General features: G+C 43.8%; 1 protein-coding gene and 1 long non-coding RNA gene across 6 annotated transcripts in view; one reads left to right on the top strand and one right to left on the bottom strand.

Moving 5' to 3' along the window:
- Positions 1-763: 763 nt before the first annotated feature.
- LOC114068908 lies at positions 764-2,801 on the bottom strand. Its single transcript, XR_003573686.1, has 3 exons — positions 2,763-2,801; positions 1,480-1,608; positions 764-1,211 (listed from the first exon to the last, which is right to left on the bottom strand). It is a non-coding gene; the product is annotated as an uncharacterized LOC114068908 (long non-coding RNA).
- Positions 2,802-3,172: 371 nt separating this feature from the next.
- QSER1 (glutamine and serine rich 1) overlaps positions 3,173-20,970 on the top strand; it is a 36,620-nt gene continuing 18,822 nt past the window's right edge. The window contains exons 1-3 of one of the 5 annotated variants that reach the window (XM_027905337.1): positions 3,173-3,261; positions 18,191-18,300; positions 19,419-19,583. In XM_027905337.1, coding sequence (XP_027761138.1) covers positions 19,445-19,583 — 139 coding nt within the window. In that variant the 5' untranslated portion in view covers positions 3,173-3,261; positions 18,191-18,300; positions 19,419-19,444. Of the gene's footprint in view, positions 3,262-3,837; positions 3,942-17,600; positions 18,301-19,418; positions 19,584-20,970 lie in introns of those variants that run through there. The other 4 variants (XM_027905340.1, XM_027905341.1, XM_027905339.1 and 1 more) reach the window with 4 other exon arrangements.

Raw genomic sequence — 20,970 nt, forward strand, 5'->3', positions numbered from 1 at the left:
CCTGGATACCAGGATTCTGCCAGAACACTTACTCTAGGCAGACTTTTTCGTTGTCTTAGAGAACAGTGTTACAAAATATCACTAGGTTACAAAAAGATAAAATGCACACACTTCGAGGAAAATTTCCTAGACGGAGGATGGCAACAAGCAGCGAGGAAACGGGCTGGTTTCGGGACAAACAGATTTGTCTTATACACAGGGAAAACAAAACACTGGATAAACTGACTTTATCTGATGGTTATGGACATTACCAATTAAGTTTTCAGTCTACTCCACCTCCATTAAAACCATGTAAAATAAATTTAACTTTACAACAGCTGCCACAATTTCTGTTTTCGCTCAGCTTCACTATTTGATTACCAGGAAAAGGATCTACTCCAGCAATGTTCAAGGAAACACTGTGACTGTGGCATATTGACAGTGAGTTCATCTAGCCATCTAAACCAATTGTGTGTGTTCCCCTGCTTGCTGTGATTTCTCATGTAACGTGATTTTACAGCCTCGTTCATACCCTCACCTTCCCTTTAGAGAGATCCTGTAATGAAAATGCACAACGTTAGGGTGTCCTTTAAAGTTCACGTTGCCATTACTTGAGAGAAAAACAAACAAAAAAAAAATCAAACAAGTCACCAGGAGTTTTTCAATTTATTAATACATCGTTCCAAATTTGGGAGCACAACACGCTTACTCCAGATAACCAAACGCTGCAGCATTTTGTATCACTTAGGTCCATTTATCACCCTCCTCTCAGGCCCACTTGAGGAAAACAATGCACTCCAAGTGCATTAATATAATGGAGATTAGTGGAGATCCTGCAGGGAAATAAAAAACTGTGGGTCCTTCCCTGCTGGAAATGGTACTTCCAATAGCATCAGCAGCGTAAACTCTTCACCATTAGCATACAACTGGAGTAATTTTCTGTCATCAGGCCTCGTTCATATGTAAAACAGCAATCCTCCTGTTTCCCAGGGAAGGAAGGTCTCCCACCCCCCACATGGGCTGCTCCAGCTGCAAGCAATACAGGTGCTAACTTATGCAAACACGAGGAAAACTCACTCTGCTGGTTTCTGGCTTTGCTGCTGCTTCTCCCTCCACCCTCTGCCCTGGCCTCTGGGTGACTTCTCTCCTCTCCTCAGCGCTGATGACTTTCACACTTACTCTTCCCTTCTCATCCGAGCCTGTGTTTCTTCCTGTAGTTTTCTTTGCTGCTTCTTGAAACGAGGCACGAGAAAAGTAAAATCTCAGCTTTTCCTCCCAACATCTCTTACCTTTCTGTTTTCTCACTTAATGTTGATCACTCCACTTTTTCATTCCAGTGTTGAGATTTTTTTGTGTAACTCTTTTTATTTTTTTATTTTTTTTAGCATCTGATTGACTGCAGCCAAGTTTCTGAATGCATTTCACTACAGAATTCATTTCAGTCTGTGGTTCAGTATTGCCTGGAGTGCTACAAACTGAATCTTCAAAAGGCTTACTTACTCATTAGCATACACCTTCCTGTTCTGAGCAATGCCTTCAGGTGCAGTCACCCTCTTTTCCAGACCATATTCCTTATCTTTACCTCCGAGGCACATTCCTCCTGCTCATCTCGCCCCTCGTACCTTCAGTCTGCAGGGAAAGCAAGACACAGTTCATCCACCATCCCCCTGATGTTCCCCTTGCTCCTACTCTGTTCTGTGCAGCCGGTGCCCATTTCCTTTATGCTTTGTTTTAAAGAGCACGCAGCAGAAGACACAGGAATTTACTGTCTGCAAACCAGGTGGCTTACACTGCTCTAAATAAAAATAAACTGCTTTAGCCAGTCCTGACTAAAGTAGGCCTCTAGAACCTCTCTGGCATTTTACCATTTAAACTTAGACTGCCCGAAATAAAAATAAAGAAAGAATAAATAGACATTCTTACTGTTCTCCTGTTAGTTGACTTTTGGAGAGGGACATTTTAGAAGGGCATGCAGTGACAGGACAAGGGGGAATGGCTTTAAACTGAAAATAGGGTTAGATATTAAGAACAGATTCCTAACTGTGAGGATGGTGAGGCACTGGAACAGGTTGCCCAGAGAAGCTGTGGATGCCCCATCCCTGGAAGTGTTCTTGGCCAGCTTGGAGGGGGCTTTGAGCAACCCAGGCTAATGGAACGTGTCCCTTCCCATGGCAGGGTGTTGGAACGGGCTAACCTTTAAGGTCCCCTTCCAACCCAAACCGTTCTGTAATTCCATTATACGACTTTATCCCGGCTCCAGGCCCGCAACGACTAACTGATGGAGGGGGGGTGGGGGTGGGGGGATGCCTGGAGCCTTTTGGAAAGCTCCAGCATACAGACAGATAAAAGCGGAGGTGGAGGGCGCTGGGCCCCGCCGCGGGAAGGGGGAGGTGGCCGGGCGTGGGGAGCGGCGTCCCCGCCGGGGGATGGTGGCGGTGACAGCGGCCGGGGCAGGGCGGCAGGGCCGCCCCACAACCCGCCGTACAATGGGGCGGCCGCCGGGCTCCATCTTGGCGGCAGCGGCGGCGGCCCCGGAGCCCGCGGCTGGCGGCGCTTCCCCTCCGCGGGAACAACATGGCCCCGCCCCGGCTGCTCCAACAAAGCGCCAGCGCTTCGCTTCGCCCCGCCGAGGAACCGGCCTCCCCCGACACCGCCACCCCGCCCGTCCCCGCCTTCGGCCCCCCCACCCCACCCCGCCCCGGTGGCGGCTACACCGCCCCCCCGCCACGCTCCGCTCCCGCCGCCGCCGCCGCGCTCCCCCCTCAGGGCCGCGAGTCACAGACCTCCAGCTCCTCCTCCTCCTCCTGCTGCTCCCGCTCCCCCCGCCGGCGCTGCTGGCGGCGGCCCCGGCGGCCCCTCCGCCGCGGCCTCCCTGCCCCCGGACGCGGAGCTCCGTGCGCCCCAGTGCGCTGGCGGGGGAGGAGCGTCCCGGGAACGCGCAGCCCGACATGGGGCCGGCGGCCGCGCAGCCCCCGCCGCCGCCGCCACCCGCGGCTCCGCCCGCCGCCCGCCGCTGAGCGGAGCGGAGCGGAGCGCAGGGGCCGCTCGGGGCCGCGGCGCTGCCCGCCCCGCATGAGGCGCCGCTCCCCCGCCGCGCCCCGCTCAGTCCCCGCCGCCGCCGTCGCCGCCCTCCTGCGCGCAGGGCCCCCCCACCCGCGGAGCCCCGATGATGGACAGGAACTACCCCGCGACCCCCGGCTTCGCCGAGCCCCTGGCCCCGGGCGCCGCGCCGCCCGCCGCCTCCTGGGCCTACGAGCGCGGCGCCGGCACCCTCAAGCCCAGGTGAGGAGGGTCCGCGGCGGGCAAGGCCGGGGGGCCGCGCCGGGGCCTGGCCGAGGGCGGCCTGGCGGGGCAGGGCAAGGCAGGGCAGGGCGGGGGGCGAGCCGGGCCCGGGGCGGCCGGGCCGGCGTGGGGCGGGCGGGAGGGAGGCCGCGTCCCGGCGGGCGGGGGCTCCGCGCTGTGCCCCCGCTGTCCCGGTGGCGGCGGCGGGCAGGGCGGTCTCCCTGCCCCGGAGGCTCCCGTCGGGCTGCGGCGCGGGTTCAAGAGTTCACGCGTCCCTGCCGGAGGGATCGCGGGGCCGCGGGCACCGGCGCTGCCCGCCCGAACAAAGCTGCCCGCGGCCGGGGCACCGCGGCGGCCGCGCCGGCATCCCCCGCGCCCGCCCCCGGCCCCGCGGAGCCCCGGGGAGCCTCTTCCCTGCGGGGCGTGCGGAGCCTCCTCTCAGCTGAAAACTTCGGTCCCGCCGAGAGTTCTGCAAAAGTTCCGGGAAGTGCGGGGGGGAAAAATACAGGATATCTTATTGGCTTCGGGTTGCTTTTTTTGATTGTGTAACTCTGCCAGCTAAAAAGGAGTGTTTTCTGGGCGATGAGGTTTTTCGTTGTCGCCTGCCTTTTTTTTTTTTTTTTTTTTTTTATGCCTGTGGGTTGATTTATCCGCAGTTCCCATCTCGGCGACGTTTAAAGGTAAAAGAGTCTCAAGGGGCTGAAAATACCCCGTCAAAATAGGTGCGCTTATGGATAGATGACTTTGCATTTGGTTCTGAAAGTGGTCAGACGTGTCTGATAAGATTAATAGATTATCAAGTCAAAAGGACTGGTGCAATCATCTAGTGTGACCTCTTCATAATGCAGGCCATAGGACTTACTCCACTCCTCCACCCCCCCGAGTCTGTGTTTGAAACCAGAGTTTACATTTTAGAAGGTGCAGTTAAAAATTTCCAATGAGGCAAAATTCAGCACAATTCTTGGTAAAGTATACAAATACACTGCTTTGTGGTTTTTTTTTTTTTTTTTTTTTTTTTTTTTTTTTTTTTTTTTTTTTTTTTTTTTTTTTTTTTTTTTTTTTTTTTTTTTTTTTTTTTTTTTTTTTTTTTTTTTTTTTTTTTTTTTTTTTGATTTCTGATCTGAAGAGGGCTACCTCTAGTTTCTGGCCACTGAGTCTTATTTGTAGACCATTGACACTGAAAATCCCATTATGTATCATGACTTCTTGACTATGATTTCTTAGGAATTTTGCTTAACTTCTTGCTTTACTTACTTTTCTTAAGTACAAAAGCATAATCTTTGTAAATTTGTTACCAGATATTTTAATATTTTTTTCTACTTTAGTTGTTCTCCCAGTTTTCTCTTAGATTCCCTCCAATTTATTGTCACCCTTCCTGAATTGTGGAGATTGCGTTTGAGAAGCGATGAAGCCAATGTTAAGTAAGAAGATCCTAGGACCTCCCTGGGCTGTGAGACTTTAGATTCCCTGTTTCCCATGGAATTGCAAGGACGGGTAGTTTTTTTGGACAAACCCTTGCCCCATGAAGGTGTTTAGCCGGTATCTCTGCAGAATTGAGTACCCCTGGCAAAGCAAGGTCTCCTATCATCCTTTCCGGTTTTTCTTGCTAATTGTTAACTACTTTTGGTCGTGTCACTCACTTCCACCAAAGCTAGTGTAGCAACGCGTCCTTTCTGTGTTGCTTTTGCCAGTTCTCATCATCTATTGAGGATCATGCCATCTATTCCAGGAGGGAGGTTTGGATTTTCCAAGAATATGTGGTGCAGAAGCAAAAGTGGATTTCTGAGGGATCTTATAAGAAGTACAACTGCTTGATGATTTTTTTTTTTCTATATTAAAAAAAAAAATACCCTGGTTTTAAAACATAGCGTTAATCTTTTTAATAGCTGCTATATTAATGCTATTCAACGTATATTTTGAGAATTCCTTAATTGAAATGTCATGGAGAAAAGTCCCAAGACAAGTACCATGCAGAAGCTCGTGGGATCAATGCCTGCTATCTATACCAATCAAATTAGTTTTACTGCATCCATATATGACCTGACAGTGTTTATGCTGTGCTTCAGGGAACAGTGTCAAGAAGACCTTGCTTTGGTTCTTTAAAGTTTCATCTCAAGGCTTTGTAGGTGGTGATGAATGATACATTTATAACCTGTTGACTGAAACATTCAAACTTTTTTTTTTTTTTTTATCTGTAGCAAGAACAGGGGAAATACTGTGAATCATATTTTGTGCTTCAAGTTCTCCTGACCTGGGTTCTTGGAGCTCATGTCATTTGAATAAGAATTGATTCACCGTGTTGGACACAGTGTAAAGTAGAGTCTGGGCTTGCAGGGGTGTTTTGGTTCCTCTAGAACATTTTTCTTTGTATGGATGGAGCCAGTTGCTGAGGGATTGGGATGTGAGAGTGATTCCTACCACTGCCAAGGCTTGCACCAGCCTGGAAGGGACCTGTGAAGGTACAGATGTACTGTAAGGGAATATGCTGTCCGTGTTCTTGACTTGTGTTACAGATCACTTCACATTTTTCAAACTGGTGTTTTTGATTGTGGCTGACAGGTAGTCACCTAAACAGCTGAAGCTGCGTTAGCCTGATGTTAAATTAAAAAACGTGTGTCGTGTTCATCTGGTACTTGCTGGAAAAGAATTCAGCCTTTAGGTGATAGAGATAACAATGTTTCATTCAAATTTCATGTCATATTTAGGCTGTGTCGTGGCAGGCTATGTTCCCTTTGTGTGGAGAGCCATGTTCACAGTCTCAGCTCATCAGAATGATTTCTCCTCCCTACCAGCGTCGCTCCTGTCTTCCTGCGCTTCACTTCAGCCATCTGGTTTTTATCCTGCTCCTTATTTCTTGCAGGCACTGTTTTGTCTGTGCAATGGCACTGTTCTTATCAACTGAAGGGAAATGTGTGGTGAAGTGTTATAAGGACATGGCTACCAGGCCCGCTGTGACATAACCGTTCCCACGGCATGGGAGAAGATGGTGAATTGGGGATGGAAGCTGGTGGAAATCACCTGTTCACTGAGCAGGGATCGCTCCTGCTGTGAGGAGCATTTTGGGACAGCGCAGCCACACAGCCCCATAGCAGGGGGCTAAGGGGATGCTCCTGCCTTCTGCTTTCCCCTTCCCCCCACACCTCTTACACAGGCTGTCAGCATCCTCAGGGAATTTGGGATGGTTTGATGGGCGCACTGCCACTCTGCCCTTTTACTGTAGCTGCTAGAAAACCTTGCTTCTGTGCTGAAACTGTCCTTCTGTGGCAGTCTGAAGCTATTCAATAGCAGATAAGGTGTGTCGTGCTTCCTGGTTATTTGCTGGAGAACATTCAGAAAACAGGTGAATGTGTAATAGTTTGAGAGTCTTGTAATGGCTTGGAAAGAGAAATAGGAATAGGTGGTAATGGATGAGGTTTCTGGTTTAGTTTATGTCTCACTTGAGGTTTCATTCAGAGAAGGATTTTTACGAGTGGAGAGATCTTGCTGTTCTTGTTTGGCTTTTACCACAGCTCTACGACTCAGATCTCCTGCTCTCTGTGATTAAAAGTCAGTCACAATTGCTTTGTTGGTGTTGTAAATTTTACGGTGACCGCCGTGGTCTTTGTTTCTTTATGCCCAGTAGTCTTGTGTCCATTTCTGCCCTACCCAAACACATGGGGTTTATGTAGTTTAGTTCAAGATGGTTCTTAGCAGCAGATAGCACTGGCATTTGGTGAGTGTGGTCTGTGTTCATAACAGCAAATCTAAGATGATGAGCTCATTGCAGTGAGAGTTCATATGCAAAGTTACGTAGATGGGGGACTTACACTTTTGTGATAAACGGTTATGATGGGTTTTTAACTCAGTTTTGCATAGCTGTCAAACTAATGCTTATTGTAACAGCTGTATGGTAATTGTGATTTAGTCAGGGCTCGATTTTAAATTCTAATGGATTTTTGCATAGCTGTAGAAACTCTAAAAGTGCAGACAGCGTGTTTTAGAAAAGAACAGAACATTTTCTTTCATCAAATGAAATTGTTCTGAGAGGTGAAACCAATGTTTGTCGTTAAACACATATCCTATGAAAAGTTCCCTATGGTGTAGATTTCAAATGTTGAAAGGAAAGCTGGTGATCTGGGAACATACTTCGAACATTTGCTATTAAAAGGCACAGGAAGATTAAATAAACATATAGAAAGGTAGGTCAGTTTCAAATCTTACCAAACTTTCTGTCGTAGTTTATATCTAAAACATTTATAAACATTTATACATGCAAAATAAACACCAGCAATCCATGGTGTAGCGCAGATACCTTACAGGGACTTGCTGGCTTTTGTTGGTCTCCTTTTCTTTTTCTTTGTTTTTGGTTTTGGTTTTTTAACCTGCGTTCAGCACACACTGAGATCACAGCTGTGGGAAGGTCAGGGATTGAACAGAGGGTGAATCCTTCCTTGGTCCATGTCCCATAAGCTGTTCCCAGGTGCAGATGTGTGGTCATCTTGCAAAATCTTTGCTAAGAGTTTCTAAATGAGCCAGGCAGGCTTGTTTGGAATTACCTGCTGCTCTCTTTATTTAATTTAATTTAATTTAATGCCAGCTTCATGTGTAACATTCCAAGCAGTGTCTCTCTCTCTGCTGCAGTGAGCAGTGGTGACACAGAACAGAGTGCAGGGGGAACGAGCTGAAACTGAGTCTGAGGGTGCAGTTACATGAGATGGCTGAACTGGCTGCTCAGCCTCACTGCTGCTGAAAGGGGCTCCCTTCCTCCTGCCCTGTGTTGGCTCTGCTGTTTGTGCAACTGCACGGGGAGCTGAGCCCGTTTGTTAATCCATGAGGAAACTCTCCTGGCCGAAATGGTGAAGGGCTTGAGCTGGAGAGCCACGCTGGTGTTACCTGTGCTGTCGCACTGGGATCCAGGGGTGGCACCGGGGAACGAGCAGGGAAGGAGTGAGTGAGCTGTGTGGCCTGGGCAGAGATTCCTCCCAGCGGTCCTGGGCACGTTTTAGATGGGCTCGGTCTTGCCGTGTCACTGCCGTCAATGAACATCCCACCCAAAGGGTACCACCTGCTTCCCCACCGGGAGCAGCACTCAGCAAGTGTCACTCTTAGCTGAGTGCTTGGCCTCTCCTGAGATCACCTGGAATGATATTTTGGGTGTGAGCCCTTTCCCACAGAGGCAATAACTTCAACGCAGGTTACTGAATACCTTGTTCTGAAAGAAAGAGGGGGTTTCATTCTTCCACCTGTGCAAAAAGTGCTTCAGTCACATAGATGTATTTTACCTTTCATCCTGTTAACTTTAACTGTGGGTGTTCACCTTATACCCCTTTGTTTCTTCTGTGCTTTTGCCCACCTTTCATTTTTACTTGGAGATGCTGTTGATTCTGCCATAATGCTGTCACAGAAAGGAGGTTGTTTTCAGAAAAATCTTTGTTCCTGTCAGGAAAAAAAGCACCTATGACTGAACTATATTGAATCTAAACAGTACCAGAGCTCTTACAGAGTGGGTGTATTTGCTTGGATATTTTTGTTTGTTGTATTTTGTCCAAGCATTCACAAATGTGCATGTCAAAAAGTTACTCTGTATGGTGAGTGCCTATTCCATACCTGAAACAAAGGAAAAACAAACAAACGAACAAAAAATAGTTAAAAGGCATCATATTAACAGTCTCACTTCAAACCTTCCTCAGCAGCCTAAAGGGTGACAAAAATAACTTTGAGCAGCATGCAGAGTTCAGCCTTTCCAGCAGGGCATTTCTTGCTGTCCCATGCGAGTGACAGGGAAAGGAAAATTCTTAGAATTGTTAAGCAAAGAGAAATGTCCTCCGAGAGGATGGAGCACTTGGTTATTAAGTACTAAATTTACTTGTCTCACTGGGCACATTTCCTAGTTTTTGGGTTTACTTCTGCTGTTGTCTCACCTCTTGTGACGTTGCTTCTTTTGTTTCATTGCTCTGGACAGAGCTGGGGGGTGCACGGGCACTCTTGCATCCTCAGAACCTTTCTGGCTGTGGGCTCCAGCAAACAGTGGCAAGGAGCTCTTATTCCTGGATCTCTGCATGCTTTGGGAGTTTCTTACACCAAAACAATTCAGCAGGAACATACATATGTTTAGGCAAGCTTTTATTTGCCCACATTGCCGTTCTTCTTTTTCATCTTCCCTCTACATGCCTACCTGTGCTGCTTGCTTAGGACTTGTAGAAGTGTAACCAATTACACTCAGCAGGAAGAAGGCACCCTTAGGCATCCTTATCTCAGAGTAATAGTGTTTACATAGGAGGATACAAAGGAACGTTTATTCCTTAATAAGCCTGGAGGAATTATACTTGGGGCTGTCATACACCTAGATTTCCCTGGAGATAGCCCTCTTTTTTTTTTTCTCTCCTGGCAGCCTGCTGGGAGAAGAGAAGAGGTGGAGGGCTCTAGCTCTTCAGCGAGCATTTCCAGATGTCTGGCAGCAACTGGAAAATCCAGAACACGCCAGACAAAGGGCCACAGCTCCTGTGTGTGGTATGTGTGTGTGTGTGTGTGCAGTTGGGAGGGTGTTCTGTGGTGACAGTGAATGTGCCAGTGTGTGCTGCACGTTCCAGGGTGCTCTTTCTTTCTGCCCAGGAAATCCCTTTTCAGAAACATGGCAGCCTCAGTGCTCCACACCACATCCTGTTTACCTTCTCCCGTCCTCCTCGTGTCAAAAATTCCAGTGCTAGACAGTGAATAATCCTTCAATCCCCCGTGTTCCTCCCGTTTCGTTATTCCCTGCTGGCTCTGCCAAGAGTGGGATTTCTAATAAGTTTTTCTTGAATGTGAACATTTGCTCATTTGCTGTGCAAAGAGGGTGATCAGCCAACTCCTTCAGACTCTCAGCTACCTTCAGTAGCTGGCACTGGTGACCTGAGTGTTACTGATGCTCAGCACCGCTGGAGAGAGGTGGGATTTTCATCTTTTCCCCTCCAAACCCACCCCTTTTGTTATTCTTTTTAAGAGAATAGAGGTTTTTTTCCCCAATTAAAGGATATTTTTTTTTTTTAGTGCACGTGTGTTTTGATCTCAACACTCGCTTTAGTTTAGATATCATCAGGAAATCTTAAATCAAGATCTGGGGCACATTCAAGGCATTTGTTTCATATAGTGAAGTTTTTCCCATCTCAAAATAAATGCCATGGAGCTGTAACTATTTTTCTGCAGTTTTGAGCAGTGCAGTTTTTCTGGTTTTCACAAGCAGCTGTTGTTCACATGATATTGTCGACCAAATAGTGACTGGTGACAACGTGGCAGCTCTTTATAAGGTTAGAAATGCAAATTCAAACCTGCTTTGGGATAAAGAGGTGTAAGAGCTAAATTCAAGGGCTATGCTGATTTTCCTCATGAAATTAGGTAATAACACCCTGTAATGTTTCCTTTAATGTAAAGGACTCTCAGCACCTCTTTTGTGGTGAAAATCTCAACTTCAGCATCACTTTCCTTTCTTCCCATGTAACTGGAAAAAAAAAAAAGGGCTTATTAAGAAATGGGATATCAAGTATTCCAATAGTAGCCTAAAGGTAAGAGCCAAGCCTGCCACAAAACACGGCGCTGTAATAGCTGTGGGAGGGTGAGGGTTGAGAAGCATTTCAATGGCTGAAATGAATTGTATTTTTAATAAGATGTGGCCAGGCCACATCTTGAGATAGTGCTCTGATGATTTTTATATTTTGAAATAAAAATTTTGTTATTAAAAGTAATGAAACCTTTTTGTGTGTGTGTCTCAGCCAAATGTACTAGAGGATTATGCTGTGTGCTCAACCATTAATACTGGAATGATCTAGAGGAGAGTTCTGAATATCTCCCAAGTATGCTTTTGACAGCAGAATAGCATCACATATTGGAGAAAAAGTGTTAGATTTCCATTAAAGCCTGCTGCAAAAAATCTTCTGAAATTGTGAGTAAAGGTCTAGGAGAGAAGTATTGCTAATTTTAAAAAATCACAGCTGTTCTCTCCGTGCTGGGTAAAGAAAAAGTTCTTTCATGGAGGAAAGGTAAGAGAAGAGGATAAATAAATAAATGTAGTGACAAAATAATCCAGTGTCTCAAAAGCCAAGAAAATAAGATTGCAGATCTTTCTGTGGTGTAAGCTACTCAGACCAGAATGGGTACTTGTTTTTCTGCAGGGAGGGCTAGAGTAGAAGCTATCAGGGAAGACGGAAAAATCCTCAAAACATTGCTTGACAAACAAATGCCTGAAAATTATTTCTGTCACTACTTTATAATATGAGTATGTGGACATATCAGTGTCTGTTTAGATGTGGAGAGTGATGATGCTGAGTTAATAAGGACATCAAAGTTAAGTTTCGATATTCAGAGAAGGAACACTGAAAACTCCTCTCTAGACCTTGAAATCTTAAAATATGCATCAGCAGCTCAAAACTGGCATTGCTGTAGAATGGTTCAGTTTTAGTTAGTTTTTTTATAAGCTGCAAGATTTCTGATAGGAGGTTGCCTTGGTTGGGTTTCAGAGATTTTTTTTGTCAGAGCCAAGAGAAGAAGTGGTTGAAGTATTTGCCAATTCTGATTAAAAAAAAAAAAAGGAGAGAAGACAGATGATTTTGTTAAATGTCCTGCATTTCAGCCATACATGACCTCATCCAAAAGCTGATTTAGGCTGTATACCTTAAAAAATAAGAGCAGGAGGTAGTTTGTCCAGTCCCTCCATAGTAGCTGAAGTTGAAGTTTATAAATAACTCTGAATGTTGCTTTTCACATACGTGGTTTCCAGACGGAGTTGAACTGATTTTTTTTTTTTTTTTGAAAGCAGAATTATATTGTCTCTGTTATTAAAAGCTCCACAGGTTACTTAATCAGACAAGCCAGCACTTGCGCTCAGGCATTGAAGTACCAGTAAGACTATTTTGCCTTTCCTGAAGCGGTTTTGGGCTTTTCATTTTTTCAAAGGATCAAGCATAAGGAGTTTAGACACATTAACGTGGGAATAAAAGGGAGATGGACCTTTTTAGCAATAAAATCTCTTTTTTTTTTTTTTTCCTTTGAAATGTGACATGTATTGAGGTGAAGAATCGCAGGAACAGCGTGAACTTTTGCTCGCTCAGGCAGTTTCCCTGCGTGTAATTTTCTACCTCAAAATCGATTTCTTAGAAGCTCCTTATCTCCACTCCTAGAAAGCAAGGAAGTAATGAGTGTTTCCTCTCCAAAGCAGCTCCAGGCAACCTTCAATCCGCATTGTGTCGGGCTCAGCCCTGCTCTTGGTGGCTCTGCCCTTGAATTGAAGTGGGAAATTAACGTTGTAGCTTCATCTTTAATGGAAGAGCGAAGGGTGGTTGTCTTTTAGTGTGTTATAATGTGATATATTCTGCCCTGGATGGGTGGTGTGTAATTGCATTAATGGGGAAGAATGTGGCACGACCAACAGACAGCTGAGATTGTTGATAAAGTGCTACTCTTGTGTGTTTTACTGAGATACCTCAGTATTATATTCTATGTTTTCCATCTTTTCAAAAGATGTTATCATGACAAATAACATTATTAGATAGTTAATAATACTTGGAAATATTGACATCTGTTTATTTCTTGTTATTGTTCCAAAACAGGTTAGGCAAATACTGAAGTTGTGTGCTATTCTTAAAAGAAGTGCCATATGTACCTTTCAAGATGTAATAATTTTAGAGGTACTTTGCTTCTAATTTCTCCATGGTAGACTTTATTTTTCAAGTAGCCAATTAGTTTTTTTCTTTTGTCTCTTGGACACCATAACTGATCTAGACTGTTAAATATTCCTTGCGCAAATGTGAGTGGAATCTTCAAACATGAAGGTTTGTTTTGTCTTGTATAATCTAACGTGAGGATCAGGGAAATGAGATGCAGAGAGTAGGCTGGTTTCCTATTTTTCCTCAGCCTGCCAACATTTTCAAGCTTCAGATAAAATTTGTTCTTGCAGTGTCTTCCCCCTCCCCTCCAGTGTGTGTCTGGGAAATAGAGGTGAAAAATCACATCTTGTATACATTTAAAAAAATACTTTGCACTGAAACGAGTCTCTGGGCTGAGGAGTTTGTTTTCCATTCTTTTCCTTTGGAATTTCTGAAGCATTTTCAGTTGCCTTTAAGGGCTTTTAAACTTCCAGAAGTGTGTTGGACAGGAGTGATTTGGTGTTACTGAGAGTATTGAATTTAATTAGCTTATCAACTTTCTTCCTGGGCAACTCCTTCTGTCCTTTATGTTTCTGCTTCTTAGAGTCGTGGCTTTTTTTTTTTTTTTTTTTTTTAATATAAGAACAAACCTATTTTTTGGGTTCAAGATATCTACCTTTAGCTTTTCTTTTAAATTTTAATTTTATTCTGAGCTGCAGATGAAGCCCAGATGCTGAATTACAGTCTAGTTTGATGTAGCAAACTGTGAACTCTTGCTGTTACAATGGGCAGCTGAAGGGCCATTTGCCCCCCATTTCATCTGTGTTGAATTCAAATAATGTTTCTGAGTAACACTCTTCCATTCTCTCTCCAAGAGATGATCGAATAAAGGCAAATTAATAAAGATAAAGGTTTAAGCAAAATAATAAGTGCTGTATCTGCTACTAAAATAATTCTAACTACAAACCTGCCATCACGTCATAGAAGCTGGAACTGCACTTTACATGTTTAAAATCAAATATAATGGACAGAAAGAGACATAAGCTGCATATCAGTTTCTATATCTTATATTTAAAATGATGTTTTCAATATTTAGAAGTGCATTTGTCGTTTTTATGGCTTTGCTTTTGGTCTCTGACTGGGACTTGCTATTATTGCACAGCGAAGTAGCTGCTTGGAGAGAGACTCCTTTGCTTTAGCAATTGTCCTTTACATGAGGCAGAAGCTACAAGTGCCTGAGAACAACCCAAAAGGATCCTTTGCTCCTGAAGAGCTCTGGTCTTTTTTTCATGTAAGCATTATAAGTGTACCTAATTCTTGAATAATGGCTGTAGCAAAACTTTAAATAACCCCAACAAACCAAACCAAAAACAAAAAAAACCCCAAACCCACAAAAGCAAAATAACAATCAATCAAAAACCTTAAAAACTGCTAAGCTGTAATGAAGAATTATCTGGAAAATAAAGTAGGAAGATGAAAATGCCCCCTTTCCATGTAATGATACTTCTTGTATTAAGTGAACTAAGATACTTGTTTTTAAGGAGTTTTTTTTTTTTGTTTCTCTATGGATGCCTAGGAGAGCAAGATTATTTGAAGGGAGTGAAAGAAATAAAAATACTTACTTACATGTCTTTATTGCAGCTAAATTTTGTTTCGTTGTAAGAGGGGTGCTTCCATCTGAGTTTGAAGTTGAGAAATGCATCCATCACTTGTGCAAAGTGCAAACCTGATAATTGTCTGGGCAGGTGAGGAGGTTGGTGAGTGCAGTGTGACCCAGTAACCTTTTGCAGATGGAGACCTGACTTTGGATGAAATTATTGAGATTGAAGAATGCTTTGGAAATAAATTATGGTGAGCATAGCAGTACAAACGGGTACGTGAAGAGGGGATTCTGGGATGACTTAATCTGGGCTAACAAAAAGGGAGTTGTAAATCAAGGTTGAGGTATTTTAGTAACAATGAAGTGCAAAGACTGTACATTTCCAGAAGTTTACTGCAGAGGCAACAGTGTTCTGTTAGCCCAGCCAATGCAGCTGAAAAAAACCAGATTAACACTTGAGTCAATAATGATGATTCTTTGTGGGACATCTCTAAAAGGACGCTTAAATATTCCACTAAAATCGAATGGATCTTCTCAATGAAAAATTACTTTGGAGGGGAACTATTTCCTAAATTTGTATTTCGAATCAGTATTATTTTCTAGCACTAATCACTCCACTGTGACAGTAGAAGTGGGAATTGGTGTGATAATCAGTGATAAGGGCCAAGTGTTTTTGGAACACCACGTAGCAATTAACGATAACAAACACAGTACTGGGTAACGTGAATGTCCCTTCAGCGACTAATGTGACATTTCAGTGCAAGTGAGGACTTCTGGCAAACTTCAGAACAAGGGTGCAAAGGGCTCGGTAGCCACGAGGTTGTTTGCCACGGTGAATGTATTTTTTGATATGCAGATTACACGCTGCATGAGTTGGTCTGTTGAGAGAAGCTGAATTTCATAGAAAGAAAACCCTAAGGCGGCAATCTCTCAGATTGCTGGGCTTGTTTAGGATAAGCTTATGTAAACTGAAGGCATATATATGCAAGGCTTTCTGAGATAAGGATCTACATTCCAGCAACCAGTAATTATACAATAAACAATTAACTGCTCAAATAAATACGGAGTTTTTATTGAAAGACGGATTTGTTTTTGAGGTTGCGGTTACGTTGACTGTGGAGTTGGCATTAAAGGAAGAAACAAACCCAGCCATCGCCTACTTTGAGTGTTCCCAAAACGCTCATCAGAACTCGAATTTGGAGGTTCTAGTAATTAACAGTGTTTCTTGGCTCTTAAATTTAGAGGTTATTTTGTATCCCAGCGTTAATTTTTGAGTCTTTCTTGTTGCAAAGTTTTTGTCCTAGTTTCTTTCACAAGTGTTTTTTTTATCATTCAGAGCATTCAGCCTCTGTTTTACAGGTTTGTGGCTCTTAGGCTGTGGAGTAGCCTCTGTGTGTGCTGTACCTCCCCTTAACAACAGAGGTGGTTATTGGAGAGGAGTGAAGAGGGGGGAATTAATCACAGTCTTCACCAAACAACCAGAATAAGTAAAAGATTCAAATAATAATAATAATAAAAATCCCTTAACAACCAAACGCAACCACCCCAACAAAACAAATTAAAAAAAAAAAAACACAGCCAAAGACCCCCCCCTAAAGAAATTAACTCTTCAGTTCCCCTAATTTTCAAGTGATTTCATACATAAAATGGGTGAGAGAGAAGTTGGCACCACGTGCTTTTATGTAGGTAAATGCTTTAAGAGGACTCGAAAGGAAAACGAAGCGAAACCAATTTCTGTTGCACAGGGGAAGTTTTTGCAAGATCAGCATTTGTTCTGGTGAAGGTAATTCTTGCTAACGTTGCGTTTGCTGCCGTGGTTCAGTTTAGACACTTATTTTCTCATGTAGTGCATTTTTATTTATTTAAAAAAAAAAAAGCAACTTGAAGAAAACTTCACATCTCCTAAGTTTTATGTTTGTTTTTTTTTTCCTAACTGTGCAAGTTTGCTCCAAAACCACAAACCACCTTAGCTTTAGATTTTATTTTTTTTTCCTGTGAAAATACTTGTGCTTAAGTTGGTTTTATTACATGCAGTGCAGAACATCTCTGCAATTTTTTTTGTTGTCTGGAAAGAATTAAAACTTTTTAATTCTGTAAATAATAATAATAAAAAAAGTAACCTACAGTGTCATGTAATCCACAGCAGTGATGCAAGTGGTGAGATTTCAGTCAGCACATAACAGAAATCAGTTGCTGATGCACAGTGCTGAACTGCACAGAGATCTGTCCTCCACAGCATAAGCACGTGGATGTGCTGACTCCGAATTTGGGGCTGGCAACTCTCTAAGTTGCAGTTACTGCTGTGAAAGGTGTTAAAGTGCCAGACAGCGAGTGCCACAGAGAGAAGCAGGTTCTTAGTTTTTCCAGAGGATTTTGGGTCATTCTTTTAGCACGTTGACTGCAGAGCGTTGCTGAAGTGGAAGGTGCATCCCCTGGCTGTGCATCTCAGGCAGGCTCTCACCAGTTGAGAGCGTGTGGAGGTCGCAGTGCTCTTTGGAGGCTCATCTACCTCCTCCTGTCATCTTAATGAAAACGAAGCAAATCCAGCAGCGTTGCCAGTTTTCGTGTTATTTGGTGCCTTCTGTAAAAGTTTCCCATGATGTCATGATTCCTGGCATCGAGTGCTCAGTTTTTCCCTGATGCAGAGTGGCTGCCCCCTCATCCCAGGGGATGGAAGAGGATAAGTCTCCCTTACAGCAGGCAGCGGGGAGGGCTGTGGGTTTCGTCCTTTGGGTTATTTTGGCGTTTGTTTACAGCTGAATTTTGAACTCCAAGCAATCCCACACGTGCCCTGGAGTAAGGAGCAGCTACCTATGAACTTAACGTCCTGCAAACAAGAAGAAAAGAAGATAAATGGTCACTTGGTTGTGCTGACCTGAATTTGTTTTCTATTTAACAGGTGCTATATGGGCCTGAGTCTGTGGAAGCTTGAAAGCTTTGGGGTTTTGTTTTGCACCCCCCTCTCTTTTCTACTTTCTGAATTGGAAATCATTAGGGCTTTTGGCAAGTCTCTAATGTTAAGATTGCATTTATTTGTTTTCTGCATTGTTGCTTTTGCGTGGACCCTGACACTGGAGATTTTTAGTTTGCTTCCATTAAGCCTGATTAAAACATCACGTTAATTTAGATGACTCATTTAAAAATGGTAAATAAAAGCTGTGAACCATTAACTTACATTTAATGCTAGGAGGGCTGAAGATAGATTTGTCACTCTGTAGTGCTTTCACTGTCAATTCTGTTAAATTGTCACAAAAGTACTGAAATTTTTAAAAGAGTATTGCTCCCACAGCTTCCTAGTTGTTCCGGACTTTGAATTAAATGAGGTCCTGTAAGTTTTAATGGAATTAGAAGTGGAAGTGCTAAAGTGGGCTTGTATTCGTAGTCATCTGCTTTGCAGACTTGACATCAGTAAATCATTACAAAAAGTGTCCAGCCAGTGTTTCTCGCAGTTGAACTGGGAAGACCTCTGTCTTTCTGACCTGGTCCATTATAAACTTTTCCATTAGAAGCTTTGATTTTTGTAAGGTTGGTTTGTTTTTTTTTCTCCTCCCCCTTTGGCTTGTCAGGTTTCGTAGCACCTTTTATATCTGCTTAACATTTTTAGTGATATTGTACCACAACTACATCTGTCCTTTAATTCTGCAACGTTGTGGCTTGTGATTGGGATTTCATAAGTGATCTTTGTTTCTACAGCTGTATATCTGTGTTTAATAATGTTTCATTTCTCCCTTAGCTTAAGCTATGGAGGAGGACATTCATCCCATTCAGAAACAGACCTTCACAGACAGACATACACAGCTTCTCATCAGCTTCCTGGATACTCTGCTACACAACATCCTGCTGGTAACTGTCCCTGTCGTGAGAATACTGCCTAAATAGCTACAGAGAGAGAAAAAAAAAAAATCACAACTGTTAAGTCATTCAAATTGAAGTTGATGGATTTTGTAATCGTAGGGAGTTTGTCATGCAGGTGGTAGCAAGTGGTATCAGGAGACCTGAGTTTGTGGCAGAAAGTTGTTAGCTTTGATCAAAATGCCGTGAGTAGTAAGGAAAATGTAAGAGGGAGGTTATGCTTAGTAACTTGTTGGCTTTTGAAGAAGCTGCGTTTGTTCTGTAAAATACAGCTTTTCAGGCTGGGGCCTATGCACGAGGGCCAAACCTTGAACATGCCTCAAAGCCAGCAGCAGAAATCGTACCAGTTCCAGACCAGAGCAAACAGCAGAACTGATGCGAGCTGGAACTTGCTACTGCTGGTACTTACACGTGCAAACCGAGGCAGTGCTGGGGGAATGTTACAATTTATTTTAAACATAGCAGGAGGTTAGGCTGTGTTACATCTGCATCAGGAGCTGTCTTTTGATCCCGATGATAACCTGTTTCCATGGCAGGAGAAGACAGGGCATGACCTCTTCATGCTGGCTTTGCAACCCAGTGTTAAAGAAAGATGTTTGAGCTCATGTGCTGACTGGAGTCTCTTGGCCAGGTCCTTGATCAGGACAAGGGAGGGTCAGAACTGCAGTCTGGACATCATCTCAGTTGCTCCCAACTCTGGATCTCTGCAGGGCTTTCCATTGAGCCCCCTGCTATCGAGAGATCTGAGCAATGGGACACATCACAAACACACAATGGGGTTTGTGGAGTGCAACCAAAACTCCTTTTCGTGTGCCAGTCCTACAGAGCTGTCCAACCTGCTACAACCTGCACGAAGGGTGAGACAGAGAAGCTGAACCCATTTCAGGAGGAATTCTGAGTGTTTTACCAGTTCACGTGAAAAGAGGACAGTGTATAAGAGTTAATTAAACACAGAAAAATCAGTGTACTTTAGTAACAGTGCTAATGTTTCATAACGTGTCTCCTTTTTTTTGTGAATTACGAATGTATCCTTGTTATTTGATGCAGCTTCTTGGAATTTCATCTGAATTGTCTGTTTTGTTGTTTCATTTGCCCCCACCATCATCCAGGTCTTTCAGGAATATTTGATACCAGTATGCACAGTGCTGGAAGTAACACTAAGGAAACTTCTTCAGTTATGAATTTTCTCTCTGCTATTGAGTCTCGTACTGCTCAAGCAGTCTCTTCAGGATCTACCCTTTTACCACAATTCAGGGCTCCTTCCTGGCAGACAGGTGAAAATTTTATCTTGAAATAAAACTTTATCATGATTATATTGAATGTTTGGGAGAATTTGGAACAAAAATGTCCCGACTGACTGAAAAGGCTGCATGTTTTCTTACCTCTTTTACATCTTGATATTTAAGAATATCAAAGTCAATGAAACTATATTAGCAGAAGAATTATATGAGCAGAAGTTCTGCTTGTTTAGGAGGAATTTAGATGCACAGGATGTCTTAACGAGTCAAATTTATTCTACCAACTTTGTTTGGGGTTAGTCTCAGTATCATCGTAAGCATGTTCAGGTAGACTCCCTGTACATCCTAGCTGATCATTCACTCTCAAACTCTGTTCCCTATGATAGTTCTTCTGTGATAATACTACTAAAAGCCTGTGGATAACTTTGGCCCCTCTGTGCATAGAAGGAATGGGCAAGGTGTTCTCAAAGAGGTCTGAGGTGCCTGTCACACAGAAATAAGTGGTTTAATCTACAGCTAAGCAAATGTGCCATCTCTTTTGGCAGACTGACTGCCCTCTATAAACCTCCCCCATCTGTCAGGCCTTCTGTGCAGAGCAGGAAACTGCATATTTTGAGCTCACTCTAGGCAGTCACACCAAGATAAGTGTTGCAACTGCATCTGTGGGTTGCTTCAAGTTATGGTTAATCTTGTGGAGTGATTGTGCAGCTGTGCAGTGAATCGGGTCTATTCACTGCCGACAGAAGATGTTTGAGGGGGGTTTTTTTCCCTTTGGTGGGATGGTTTTCCTCTGTATCAGCAAGCTGATCTGTGTCTCGGTGCAGCTGTGTGATTGTTCTGATTTGGGGAGGAGGCACAAGGTAGGAAGAGTGGAACAGTCCTTTAGCTGACAGTTTGCACTCGCTCTGTTCAGTGTAACGTGCAGCTGCATTCTGTGGAGAGCTGCTCAGAAAAGTCGAGGATAGACAACGTGGCTTTTTACTCACCGCTGACAAGAGCAGATACGTGGCAGCAGAGATGAAGATTCACACCGTTAATCTGTCAAAAAATCTTAGTATAATCAGGGGTGTTTTGAGTTGTGATGAGCCATCCTCACGCCAGAATGTCAGCTGGGAAGAAACCTTTTTCTCTCTTCTCCAAGCATTCTCTCCATTGCAGCTGCCTAGCAGTGACTTGTGAAGAATGGGGACACTGCTGTGGGTCGGGTTTGATGTTGGTACCAGTGATTGAGAGACTTCTCAGTACTCATTACTAAGAACTCATCAGTAAGCCCGTTTTTCAATATTACTAGTTCTCTGAGCTTTCTGTTGTCCTTTTAATAATTTTTGCTGCTTTTCCACAACCCTCAATCCCCCCATATGTCTTCTGAGAGCTTTGTCCTGTACAGACTTTTTTTTTTTTTTTTTTTTGATGAGGGAAAACA

Source organism: Empidonax traillii, unplaced genomic scaffold (assembly GCF_003031625.1).
Source record: "Empidonax traillii isolate 1590-97213 ecotype Southwest subspecies unplaced genomic scaffold, ASM303162v1 scaffold1145:size269165, whole genome shotgun sequence".
In the NCBI taxonomy this organism is placed as follows: domain Eukaryota; kingdom Metazoa; phylum Chordata; class Aves; order Passeriformes; family Tyrannidae; genus Empidonax; species Empidonax traillii.